This window comes from Pristis pectinata, chromosome 30 (assembly GCF_009764475.1).
Source record: "Pristis pectinata isolate sPriPec2 chromosome 30, sPriPec2.1.pri, whole genome shotgun sequence".
Taxonomy (NCBI): Eukaryota; Metazoa; Chordata; class Chondrichthyes; order Rhinopristiformes; family Pristidae; genus Pristis; species Pristis pectinata.
The window spans coordinates 24838320-24851970 of record NC_067434.1 but is presented as its reverse complement, the minus strand read 5'-3'; the positions used below and the strand labels follow the sequence as shown (position 1 = coordinate 24851970).

General features: G+C 44.4%; 1 protein-coding gene and 1 non-coding gene across 2 annotated transcripts in view; both read right to left on the bottom strand.

Annotated features, from left to right (window-relative positions):
• wdfy4 (WDFY family member 4) overlaps positions 1-13651 on the bottom strand; it is a 238659-nt gene that overhangs the window by 94131 nt on the left and 130877 nt on the right. Inside the window, 1 exon segment of the mRNA XM_052041363.1 lies at positions 633-710. Within this exon segment, the coding sequence (XP_051897323.1) occupies positions 633-710 (78 nt within the window).
• trnav-gac (transfer RNA valine (anticodon GAC)) lies at positions 1368-1438 on the bottom strand. Its single transcript has one exon. It is a non-coding gene; the product is annotated as a tRNA-Val (tRNA).

The following is a 13651-nucleotide window of genomic DNA, read 5'->3' as shown; positions in this document are numbered from 1 at the left end:
CAAAGCCTTGACTTTCTTCCTGTAATGGGGCAACCAGAATTGCACACAACACTCCAGCTGCAGCCTAATCAAAGTTTTATACAGCTGCAATTATTGGGAGTTGTGCTGAATTAAGTGTAATACGTCTGGGAACTGTGTAGGCCTTGTTTTAGTGTCAGTTTCTGAAGGCAAACCATTCAATGCCATTTTCTGAGCAACACACAAAAAGCTGGAGGAACTCAGTGCGTCAGGCAGGACATGGGCAGTCGACATTTCTGGTCGAGACCCTTCATCAGGAATGGAAAGAAAGAGGGGAGACGGCCAGTATTAAAAGGTAGAGGGAAGGGGTGGAGCAAGAGTTGGCAGGTGATAGTTGGCAGATCAAAGCACTAGAGAGCAGCAGAGATCACAGAGGGGAGCAATGAGAGAGTCTCCCAGGACTCCCATTGAAGAGATGAGAAAAATTGGAATTTTGGTATTTTTTTAAATGGAAACCTGATTTATCATCAGCGCTAAACACAATCATATTTTAGCCCAGCAAAAATGGGTGCAATCCAATTTTTCGATGTCTCTTTGTATTAGAAAAGGATCTCAGGAGACGCACTCCTGGGCAGGAGTTATTTATTGCTGCTAACAACTTTCTGTAGCGTTACCTGCATATGTTCTATGTGAAGGCTGGCAAACACGTCTTGTCCGGTTTTCCTTTGTGCATCCATTCTGATGGTGAAGTCCTACACACACACACACAAAAGAGAATAAGAATTGTGTTTGACATGCACAGTAACACTTCAGTAATCCACCGTCTGACCTTGGGAATCCCAATGGTTCAACACCTGCCTCACCAGGTAATGTTTGCCGTGCTCCCTACCCACCCCCTGGGGCCCCAGGTCCCACAATCCCTTCCAACTCACCAGGATCCAGGTTCCCACACTCACCGGGTTCACTGGATAACGTGTTGTAATGTTGTGCAACATCTAAAAATAGTGAATTCAAAGTGTGCTGGTGTATTAATAGGACCAATATCTAACAGTGTGGAAAATCTGCCAGTCCGGCACCTCTAAAGTCCCAAGAATGCCATATCACTGATATTTTAAGATAAGATAAGATATCTTTATTAGTCACATGTACATCAAAACACACAGTGAAATGCATCTTTGCGTAGCGTGTTCTGGGGGCAGCCTGCAAGTGTCGCCATGCTTCCGGCACCAACATAGCATGCCCACAACTTCCTAACCCGTACGTCTTTGGAATGTGGGAGGAAACCCACGCAGACACGGGGAGAATGTACAAACTCCTTACAGACAACGGCCAAAATTGAACCCGGGTAGCTGGCGCTGTAATAGCGTTACGCTAACCACTACATTACTGTGCCTGCCCTAAGATGTGATTGCATTGGCCGGGAATCGAACTCGGGTCTCCCATGTGTCGGGCGAGAATTCTACCACTGAACCACCAATGCAAGTGATTATATTTTTATTAGTCACATGTACATCGAAACACACAGTGAAATGCATCTTTTGTGGAGAGTGTTCTGGGGGCAGCCCGCAAGTGTTGCCATGCTTCCAGCGCCAACATAGCATGCCCACAACTTCCTAACCCGTACGTCTTTAGAACATGGGAGGAAACTGGAGCACCCAGAGGAAACCCATGCACACACATGGGGGGAACGTACAAACTCCTTACAGACAACGGCCAGAATCGACCCCAGGTTGCTGGTGCTGTAATAGCTAACCGCCACACTACCGTGCCTGCAAAGTATCAGAACTAACAAAGAGTATCGGAACTAACTGACTCCCACTGAGCACGAGTGGAGCAGAGCTCTATCCAAAGCTGCAGAAGATTCAAGCAGTCCTGGCTTGTCCCTGGACATCTCCACACTGAAATGTATCCATCCTCACCATGCATTGGCCAAGTGGCAGCATTCTTGCCTGAGAGGTAGAAGATCTGCAGGTCAAATTTCAAATGCCAATTCAAGCTCCACTCCAGAAAATTGACTCCTGTCCCAACCGACAGTATGTTACACCGACAATGATGCCTTCTTCAGATGAGACATCACTCCGGGGGCCCATCAACCCTCAAGCGGCATAAAAAGTCATCCCTTTGCCTCCACTGCTGGTAGACCTGCTGCGTTGATTGTTTGCTTCAGATTCCGATCTCTTGTGTCTGACATTAAAGATCCTTTGTCTGGGGCTTTGATCTGTGGGTCTTGGCCAACATTTACCCTTCAATAAGCACCACAGAAAATGTCGAATGTCTAGACATCATCACATTACTGGTCGCGGAATTCTGCTTTCTGCCTTATTCCATTAAATCAAGAAACAGGATTAGGAGTAGGGTTGGGAAATCAAGAACTAGAAGGCATAGGTTTAAGGTAAGAGGAGAGAGATTTAATAGGAATCTGAGGGGCAACAGAGGGCAGTATGTATATGGAATGAGCTGCCATAGACAGTGCTTGAGGCAGGCACAATAATAACACTTATAAGACATTTGGACTGGTACATCGATAGAAAAGGTTTAGAGGGATGGGTCAAATGTGGGCAAATGGGACTTGCTTAGATGGGCACCTTGGATGATATGAATGAGTTGGGCCGAATGGCCTGTTTCCATTGCTGTATGACTCTATGTATTCTACCATTCAGGCAGGTTGTTCCTCTGCCTCTCCTACATCTTCCACTCTGGTTCCATTTCCTCAGATTCCAGCAACAGCCAAAAACCTATCCCTCTACTTAATGACTCAATACCCATCGTCCTCTCAGGCAGAGTATTTGAGTGAAGAAATTTCTCCTCATCTCAGCTGAAGATGGAAATCACCTTTCTGTGTAACTGCATCTCCTGCCTTCAGCTGTGAGAAAGTGACTGGGTTTCCAACAGTAAACCATTGTTAGGTGTACGGTGGGTTACATTATGACAGTGAAAAAGTAGAAGGACTTTCCCCAGGTCTGACTGAACACAGAATTAATAAGTCTCTTTTTTTTATAACAGTTCATAGAGCACAGAAACAGGCCCTTCAGCCCACCCCATTCATGCCCACTATCATGTACCAATCTCTAACACATAATCACCAGGGAACTGCAGAATACAACCCAAACACGGCTCCCTCAAACTTCCAACTTCACATTCTAGACGCAAAGAATGCGGCATTATTACACTAAAAAATAGCAAAAAACTGCACATGCTGGAAATCTGAAATAAAAAGAGAAAATGCTCAACAGGTCAGGCAGCATCTGCAGTGAGAGAGACAGATTTGACATTGCAGGTCAAAGGCCACTCATCACAATTTAGACGCAATTAACCTGAAATGTTAACTTTGTTTCTCGTTTCACAGATGCTGCCCAACTTGCTGATTATCCCCAGTATTTTCTGTTTTTATTGCACTAATATATGCATCACAATGCCTCTGGAATCAAGGGATTAGGTATAGTAAATACAATGCAAAGAAAAGGAACAATGATGTTCATAGAACTCAGCATGAAACTGGATTTCACAGATTATTCTAGATAGGTTGTCTAATTTATAAATGGCATTTGATGTAATCAAAACCAAACATCTAAAATATGCATTGATCATTGTAGTTAGTAACAAAGCAGCAAAAGCTAGTTAGTGCACAGTTTCTGGTTCTGGTAGTTTACTCACACACCACCTAATGGCCTCTTTTACCCTAGCTGTTAAAAAAGATCACATAAAATCTACACATCAAAAGGTCTCATTTCTTGTTCCCACATTAAATAGTACAAAAATTAATTGAAGTTTTGTCAATCACAGAGAAAATCTACTCCTAGATGACGTGTGACTAAGTTTGGAGGCTTGTTTCCTGTTTAAAACAATGTGTAAGGGACTATGCTAATCTTGACTAGGTTATAATTTGACACGCATTCTTTGTTTAGTTTTAGTTCTCCGTAAAAGTGACACAGCAGACGCAAACATAATTACATTCTCCCTGCTGTGAGATAACATAGATTCTGAATAGTACAGATGGGTGCTGGCAGAGAGCCAAGCCCAGATATCCCACAGAGAAGTTATATTCATTAGCAGCTCACAGCAGGAGATGCCTGCGCAACGTGAAGGCAGTGATTATATTGTGTTTGTTTACAGGATCATTAAGCTTTTAGTCACAGCTAAGCACTGACAAAACATTATTGTTACTTAACTGAAACTCTCACTGAATTAACCCATCAAACAAATATGAGCTGGGCCCCAGCGAGACCATACAATTGCTAAGCTAATAATTTTGTTCAAGGTCATTCCTTGTTACCAAGCCAGTCAATCATTTTTGCTGATGATTTACCATAATAGCTTGTTCACTGCCACTACATTGATAATGTCACAGTGCCTCCTGCTTTGATTTTGAACTGATGGCTTCATAATGACCTGAGGCACCATTGTACTACAGAAAAGTTAAAAGGAAAATTAAGTCCAGGAGTACTTTACGTCAGAAGTTTATCCATCTATTTTGTGCGTAAAGTATAGTGGTTTACGAAAAAAACATATCAAAGCAGAGATGTCCCAAAAGCAGTCTTTGGTCAATCCCAATGCACCAGAATCTGTCCAGAGCTCCCACCTGTAAAGCTCAAGAAATGCAGTTCTGATTGTGCTGAGCCTGGCAGTCAGTTGTTAACAGAGGCAGCAAATGTTCCTGTTGCCTCTACGGTTCTCGTTCTAACCACCGACTGCAAGTTTCAGCAGGGGGTTGGTATTTCATAACAACGTAACAGATGGAGCAGGACTACACCTGGTCCACCATTCAACAAGATCACAACTGATTGCCTTCTAACAACGCTTACCTGCCCTGGGCCCATGATTCCTCTAACATTCAGAAATCTATTGAATGGACCCAGTGACTGAGCTACCACAGCCCTGCAGGGTAAAGAATTCGAAAGGTTCATCATCCGCTACATAAAGAGATTTCTCCGTGAGAAAACATATTGTTTTCTCAAACAATATGTAGATGGCCCTACTGGAGAGGGGGCAACACTCAACCTCCTTTTGAGAAGTGAGACTAGGCAAGTGACTGAAGTGTCAGTGGAGGAGCACTTTGGGACCAGTGATCATAATTCTTTCATTTTAAAATAGTTATGGAAAAATAGAGGACTGGTCCACAAGGTAAAGTCCTAAATTGGTGCAGGGCTAATTCTGAAGGCATTAGGCAGGAAGTTGCGAAGGTTGGTTGAGAGAGGCTGTTTGAAAGTAAAGGGATGTCTGGCAAGTGGGAGCCTTTTAAAATTGAGATAGGTAAAGTTCAGGGACAGCATATTCCCGTTAGAATGAAGGGCAAGGCTGGCAGGATAAGGGAACCCTAGTTGATGAGGGATATTGAGGCTCTGGTCATGAAAAAGAAAGCGTATGACAGGTACAGTTAGCTGGGATGAAGTGAATCCCTTGAGTATAAAAGATGTAGGAATACACAAGAGGAAAATCAGGAGGGCAGAAAGCGGCCACAAGATAGCTCTGGCAGATAAGGTAAAGGGAAATCCTAAGAGCACTACATTAAGAGCAAAAGGTTAACTAGGGAGAGAATAGGCCCCTTTAAGGATCAATGTGGTCAGCTGTGTGTGGAGCCACAGGAGATGGGCGAGGTCTTAAATAAATATTTCTTATCTGTATTTACCGTGGAGAACGTCATAGAAGCTAAGAATTAAGCGAACATATCCACATCAGAAAAGTGGGGGGTGCTGATAGTCTTGAAGTTGGATCAATCCCAGGGTCTGACCTACTGTATTCTAGGACATTGCGGGAAGCTAGGGAAGAAATTGCTGGGGCCCCAGCAGAGATATTTGCATTATTTTAGCCACTGGTGAGGTACCGGGAAGCTGGAGGATGACAAATGTTGTGCCTTTATTTAAACAGGGCTGCAAGGAACTATAGGCTGGTGAGACTAACATCAATGATGGGAAAGTTACTGGAGAGGATTCTGAGGGACAGGATTTACCTGCATTTGGAAAAGCAAGAACTGCTTAGGGATAGTCAACATGGCCTTAGTGCGTGGGAAGTCATGTCTCACAGATCCAATCAAGTTTTTTGAAGAGGTGACCAAGAGGATTGATGAGGGCAGGGTGCTAGATGTAGTCTAAATGGACTTTGATGAGGTCCCGCATGGCAGACTGGTCTAGAAGGTTAGATCCAGGTTGAGAGATCCAATTGGATACAAAACTGGCTTGGTGGTAGGAGTCAGAGGGTGGTAGTGGAGGGTTGTTTTTCAGGTTGGAGGCCTGTGAGCTGCGGTGTGCCGCAGAGATTGGTGCTGGGTCACCTGTTCTTTGTCATTTATATAAATGATTTGGATGAGAGTGTAGTTGGCATGGTTACTAAGTTTGTGGATGACACCAAAATTGATGGCATAGTGGGCAGTGAAGAGGGATATCTAAGATTACAATGGGACTTAGATCAACTAGGGAAGTGGGCCAAGGAATGGCAGATGGAATTTAACTTGGACAAGTGCGAGGTGCTGCACTTTGGTAAGTTAAACCAGGGCAAGACTTACATAGTAAATGATAGGGCCCTGGAGAGTGTTGTTGGACAGAGGGACCTTGGGTTTCATGTACATAGTTCTCTGAAAGTGGAGACAGGGATAGACAGGGTGGTGACGAAGGCATTTGGCACGCTGGTCTTCATCAGTCAGGGCATTAGTATAGGAGTTGAGATGTCATGTTACAACTGGACAAGCCTTTGCTGAGGCCGCACTTGGAGTATTGTGTGCAGTTCGGGTCGCCCAGCTGTAGGAAGGATATCACTAAGCTAGAAAAGGTGCAGAAAAGATTCACAAGGACATTACCGAGAGAGACTGGACAGGCTGGGACTGTTTTCACCTGGAGTGTGGGAGGCTGAGGGGTGACCTTATAGAGGTTTACAAAATCATGAGGGGCATCGATAAGGTGGATGGTCACGGTCTTTTTCCCAGGGGAGGGGAATCTAAAATTAGAGGACATGGGTTTAAAGTGATACGGGAAAGATTTAAAGGGGACCCGAGGGGCTATTTTTTCCAGACAGAGGGTGGTGTGTACATGGAACAAGCTGCCAGAGGAAGCTGTAGAGGCAGGTACAATTATAACATTTAAAATATATTTAGATAGGTACATGGATAAGAAATATTTAGAGGTATATGGGCCAAACGCAAGCAAATGGGAATAGCTCAGGTAGACAACCTGGTCGGCATGGATGAATCGGGCCAAAGGACCTTTTTTCTGTGCTATATAACTGTCTGACTCATCTCACACACACACACACTCATCTCATGTGTGTGTGTGTGTGTGTGTGTGTGTGTGTGTGTGTGTGTGTGTGTGTGTGTGTGTGTGTGTGGAGATGTGGGTGGCTGCATGCAGGTGTGGGCGGATTTATGCAGTGAGCCTTTTGAAAATCATGGAGCTCCCTTCCTCTCCCTTGCAGCCTTACTCCTCTCTGGCAGCCATTGTACATGTGGCTCCTGTCTGACTGCCACAGGGAGTGTGTCGTTGAAGGTTGATGCCCCGCTGTGAACTCCAGGTCTCAAACTACTAGCAGCTAAATGAAATCCACACTAGTCCTGGCAGACCTGCATAGTTAGTGATTTATTGCAGTGTTTGGGATGCACATCACACCAGCACACTTGACCTCAGTCAACAATGAGACATTTTAGAGGGACCACGTTCAGAGCAAGCACTTCAAACAACAATATTTTAGTACTGTAAAACTGAGCCAACCAATTTCTTTGCAATAATTCACCACCAGAGTTATGGCAGTGGATCTTAAACTAGCATTAAAACTGTCCTCCTATAACTAACACTGTAAACTACCACTATTTTCATACTAAAAGGAGCAAGGCTAAATACTCCACTGTGCATTTTCATATAGAAAATTCTGTCTGTCCATAGTTCAAACTGAGCAGTTACCAAGCTGCCTGACAAGATGGGATTGGTGCTTTGTTTCAGCAGAAACTTTGCAACATAATTCAGGGTGCAGTTACTTGAATCACACTTGGGTTGAGTGTTAGGAGACACCCTGAGATTCACACTGAGTGTTGCTTTGCTCCAGGTGAATTGGAGGATCATTGCCACTTCTACTCCAGCTTCAAAGACTGGTTTCCGACTGTGCCCCTGCCTTGCATTCCTTCTGATCTACTTTCATAGCCACAGTTCTTTTCTCAGGACCTGCCTGTGGCTGATGTTTATGGTTCCACTGACAACCGTTGATATTCTGGTTACGTATGTTATGCTTGAGGCTGCTGCTCTCAAAACTTTAACTGCTTTGTCATTTGACTTCCTATCCCCTAACCTTGACCTCCAAGATGATCAGGGGCACTAATACTGCAGGAGTGCCTCAAACCGCTCCGACACTGCTTTCATTGTGCTTGGGTCGGAATCACGGACCTTCCACTAACGTGGGTACGGTCACAGTAAAGACAAGCCATTCACAGAAAGGGTCTTCTACCATCATTCCCACTAGCAATGACCAATAAACACATACCAAGAACTAAAGGATCTACTAGGCATCACTGCATTCATTCCCTCAACCTCCTGTTGCTTATAGCTTCAGTTTAAGCTGCATGGCATTCTACCTCAGCTCATTCTTAAACCCCTCTGTCTTAACAGGTAGTTGCTGTGTTTTGAGGATTTCTGATACAGGGACCAAACAAAATGGTTAAGCAGCATTTTACCCTTCAGATGCTGACCAACTTGTTTCGATACCAAACTTTGGCAGGCAGACCAAGATACGATGACAAGAGTCTACTTAAGCTGTAACTTGCCACATAAGAAACATGTAATGTGGAGATAACAGCAGCCCAAAAGCATGTAATGGCGATTTTCTCAACTGAGTGAGAAAAAAAAATTTGAATTAAATTGGCCATGATAATATTGCATTAAGGATAATAAAAATCTAGCTGGCTAATGATGCATTTATGGAGAAGCTGGATTGGGACATGAGGGAGAAGGGTCCAGATGAGAAGATGAAAGCATTAGATGGACAGGAGTGGGAGGAGTCATGTGGAGCAGAAATGCTGCCTTGCACCAGATGGGCCAAATGGCCTCCTTGAGCAATAAGGCCTAGGCAATTCAGTGTAACTACCATATAAAGGTATATAGGTTTATGTGCAATTCACAAGCCTCCCCAAATGCAATTAACATCATGCTAATTTACATTTTAATTACTTCCCAAGAAAACAGTGCAGTTACTGACAGTAGAACATAATGTCAACTTCATGGTGCTGTGTTGGTAGACACTTAATGAACTTAATTAGATAATAAGGGATGTTAATTATCTCAGTAATATGCAGATAAACATATTATGCAAATGATACATTAATTTTTCAGACAAAATTCACGGATAGATTTGTAGATTCATTCTTCTGTACACTGCCAACATGCCTGCTAATGTCAGGCAACTGAACCAGCAGGATAATTCACAAAAGCAGCTATAGTAAACCAAACTATCACAAGGTAATATTAACTAGCAATGTGAAAGAGATAAATAAATAATTCTGCTGTCATGTTGCGGCTATATAACACCTTGGTTAGACTGCAGCTGGAGTAGTGTGTGCAGTTCTGGTCGCTCCATTACAGGAAGGATGTGGAGGCTTTGGAAAGGGTGCAGAAGAGGTTCACCAGGATGCTGCCTGGATTAGAAGATATGAGCAATAAGGAGAAGGTGGACAAACTTGTTTTTTTTTCTGGTGCGGCGGAGGCTGAGGGGAGATCAGATAGAAGTTTATAAAATTCTGAGAGGCATTGATAGGTTGGACAGTCGGAAACTTATTCCCAGGGTAGAAATGTCAAATACTAGAAGACATGTGTTTGGGGGGGGGAGTTTAAAGGGCAAGTTTTTTGTTTACACAGAGAGCGGTGGGTGCCTGGAACAGGCTGCCAGGGGTGGTGGTGGAAGCAGATATGATAGAGGCGTTTAAGAAGCTTTTAGATAGACACATGTATATGTAGGGAGTGGAGGTATATGGATCATGTGCAGGCAGAAGGGATTTAGTTTAATTTGGCATCATGTTCAGCACAGAATCGTGAGTCAAAGGGCCTGTTCCTGTGCGGTACTGTTCTGTATTCTATGTTCCCTGAAGGTAGCGTTCAATCTTCATATTAAATGAAGTCTGATGTTGACTGGAGTAACTTTTGTGTAACATTAAAGTGACAGTTCTGTGCGTGACTGGAGAAAATAGTGAAGGCACAAATTTACACACAAAAAAAGAAAGGAAGAATTTAACCTTGTTTAGCATCTAACCAGATCCTCATGAGGACCTTGCACCAGGACATAAGAAAATACAAGCAGGAGAAGGCCATTCGGCCCCTCAAGCCTACCTACCATTCGATATGATCACAGCTGATCTATGCTGGCCTTAACTCCTCTTCTGTGCCGGTTCCCCATAACCCTTAATCTTTTAAATATCTATCTATCTCAACCATAAATATATCTAACCTCAACCTTCAATGATCTAGTCTGGCCTCCACCACACTCAGAAACAGAGAACTCCAGAGAACCACTATCCTCTGAGAGAAGTTCCCATGCACCTCAGTTTTACATGACCAGCTCCTTATTTTGCAGCCAAGTCCCCTTGTTTGTGACTCTCACACTAGTGGAAACATCACAACATCTGCCCAGTCAGGCCCCCTTAAGATCTTATAGTTTGAATAATATCACCCTTCACAGAGCATAGAACAGTACACCACAGGGACAGGCCCTTCGGCCCACAATGTTGTGTCGAACTAATTAAATTAGTAATAAAATGCCCAACTAAACTAATTCCTTCTGCCTACACAATGTCCATATCCTTCCATTTCCCTCACATCCATGTGCCTATCTAAGAGCTTCTTGAATGTCCCTATCATATCTGCCTCCACCACCACCCCTGGCAACACATTCCAGGCACCCGCCACTCTCTGTGTAATAAGAACTTGCCCCACACATCTCCTTTGAATTTACCTCCTCCCACCTTAAATGCATGCCCTCTGGTATGAAGCATTTCAACTCTGGGAAAAAGATATCAGCTGTCAACTCTATCTATGCCTCTCATAATCTTATAAACCTCTATCTGACCTCCCCTCAGCCTCCACCGCTCCGGACAAAACAACCCAAGTTTGTCCAACCTCTCCGTATAGCGCATGACCTCTAAACAGGGCAGCATCCTGGTAAACCTCTTCTGCAGCCTCTCCAAAGCCTCCACATCCTTCCTATAACAGGGCGACCAGAACTGAATGCAATACACCAGATGTGGCCTAACTGGAGTTTTATAAAGCTATAACATAACTTCCTGACTCTTAAACTCAATGGCTCGACGAATAAAGGCAAACATGGCTTATGCCTTCTTTACCACCCTATCAACCCGTGTAGCCACTTTCAGGGAGCTATGAACTTGGACCCCAAGATCCCTCTGCTCATCAACACGGTTAAGGGTCTTGCCATTAACAGTGTACTGTCTCTTTCAATCTCCCAAGGTGCAACGCTTCACATTTGGCCAGGTTAAACTCCATCTGCTATTTCTCCGCCCATATCTACAATGGATCTGTATCCTGTTGTATCCTTTGCCAGTCTTCTACACTATCCACAACACTTCCAATCTTCATATTGTCTGCAAACCCCTCATTCTTCTAAACTTCAAGGACTATAAAGTTAAACTGTCTAGCCTTTCTTGATAGGACAAACATCTCATCCCAAGAATTAGCCTAGTGAATCTCGAATGTTACTTTTATATCCTTTTTTAGATAAGGGTACCAAAACTGTACACGGTATTCCAGCTGTGGCCTCGCCAACACCCTGTACATCTGTAACAAAATCTCCCTATTCTTAAACTCCAACCTCTTTGCAATGAAGGGCAACGTGTGTGTTTTCCTGCTTGACTACTTGCCAGATAATTTATTGTGATTCATGCACTAAAACACCTAGATCCTTCTGAACTTCACTCATTGGCAGTCTCTCTCCATTTAGATAATAATCTGCCTCTTGATTCCCCTTGGTACAGTGCATGACCTCACACTTTCCCATTTGCCAGGTTTTCACCCAATCACTCAATCTATGCACATGCCATTGCAGAGTCACAATGTCCGCATTACCACACACCCTCCACCTGCAGGGGTGGTAACAGAGTCGGTGATAATGGTGGGCAACGAATTTGTTCACAAGGTAGCTCAAACAGCTAATGAAATTACTGAACCATGTTGATAAGTCTGGCGAAATGGCTTCAACAGGCACCAGGAGGAGGACTGCAGCCCTGCTTAATGGCAGACCGAGGAAAAGTGAGGATGGTCAACTGCTGGTCTGAAAAATGGACAACCAGCAGAGGGAAACTTGGTGTGAAATTTGGATGAACATTTATGGCCTTGGAACTGATCTAATTGGAAAAAAACTTTCATGGTCCTCCTGAGGAAAGTCCTTCAGTTTGCTGCAAGGTTGTTCTCAGTGCACTCAATCACACATTCCTGCTAGGCTCTTGTCACCCTGATCCCACTAGGCCTGAGACCCGTCATCACCAAATGCCCAGATCACCATCATCCCCAATCCCATTCTGCAGACCCTCAGCACCCTCCACCCATTCCCCCCAGACCCCTGTAATCCCCCAACCCCCACTCCTCCCAGATCCACGTGGCAGCCCTATCCCATTCCCCCGACACCCTCTTCAACCCCATTCCCCCAGATCCTCATTGCACCATATCCCATTCCCTGTAGATGCTTGTCAGCCCATCCTATCCCCCCAGAACCTCATCATCACCCTATATCCCATTCCCCACAAACTGTCGTCACCCCCCACCCCACTCCTCCTGGACCCGTGTGATACCCCTCACCCTGCTCCCCCAGAACCTCATCACCCACCCTTCACCATTCCTCTCAGTCCCATCTTGAGGACCTTCATGTTGCAGCTTTGGTTGAGCCTCATTTGGAGTATTACGTGCAGTTCTGGTCACCCCCATTACAGAAAAGATGTGGAGGCTTTGGAGAGGGTGCAGAACAGGTTCACCAGGATACTGTCTGCACTGGAGTATATTAGCTGTAGGGAGAGGTTGGACAAACTTGGGGTCTTTTCTCTGGAGCACTGGAGACTGAGGGGAGATCTGAGACTTTTTCCCAGGGTGGAGATGTCAAACACTGGAGGACATAGGTTTAAGGTGAGGGGGGCATTTATAGGAGATTTGCAAGGCAAGTTTTTCTTTACACAGAGAGTGGTGAGTGCCTGGAACCCATTGCTAGGGGAGGTGAAAGCAGATAAGATAGCAATGTTTGAGGCATTTAGACACATGAACGGGCAAGGGTACTGAACACGTGCAGGCAGATGGGATTAGTTTAGATTGGCATCACGGTCAGCACAGACGTGGTGGGCAGAAGGGCCTGTTCTTGCGCTGTACTGGTCTACGTTCTATATTTCAGATTTTATGTTCTAGCTGCAGGTTAGAAAGATAGTTTGACTGTTCAGGAAATGAGATCAGGACTCCTGGCTATGTTTCTGGCCAGGTTCTATGGCCACAAAAGTGATTTTCTGCATGACTGAAGTTAGAGTTATAGAGTCATACAACAGGGAAACATTCCCTTCGGCCCATCAAGTCCATGCCAACCATCATCTATCCATTTACTCTAATCTCATTTTATTCTCCCCACATTCCCATCAACTCCCCCCAGATTCTACCACCCACAAACACAGTAGGGGCAATTAATCTACAACCTACATGCTTTTGGAATGTGGGAGGAAACTGGAGCATCTGGAGGAAACTCA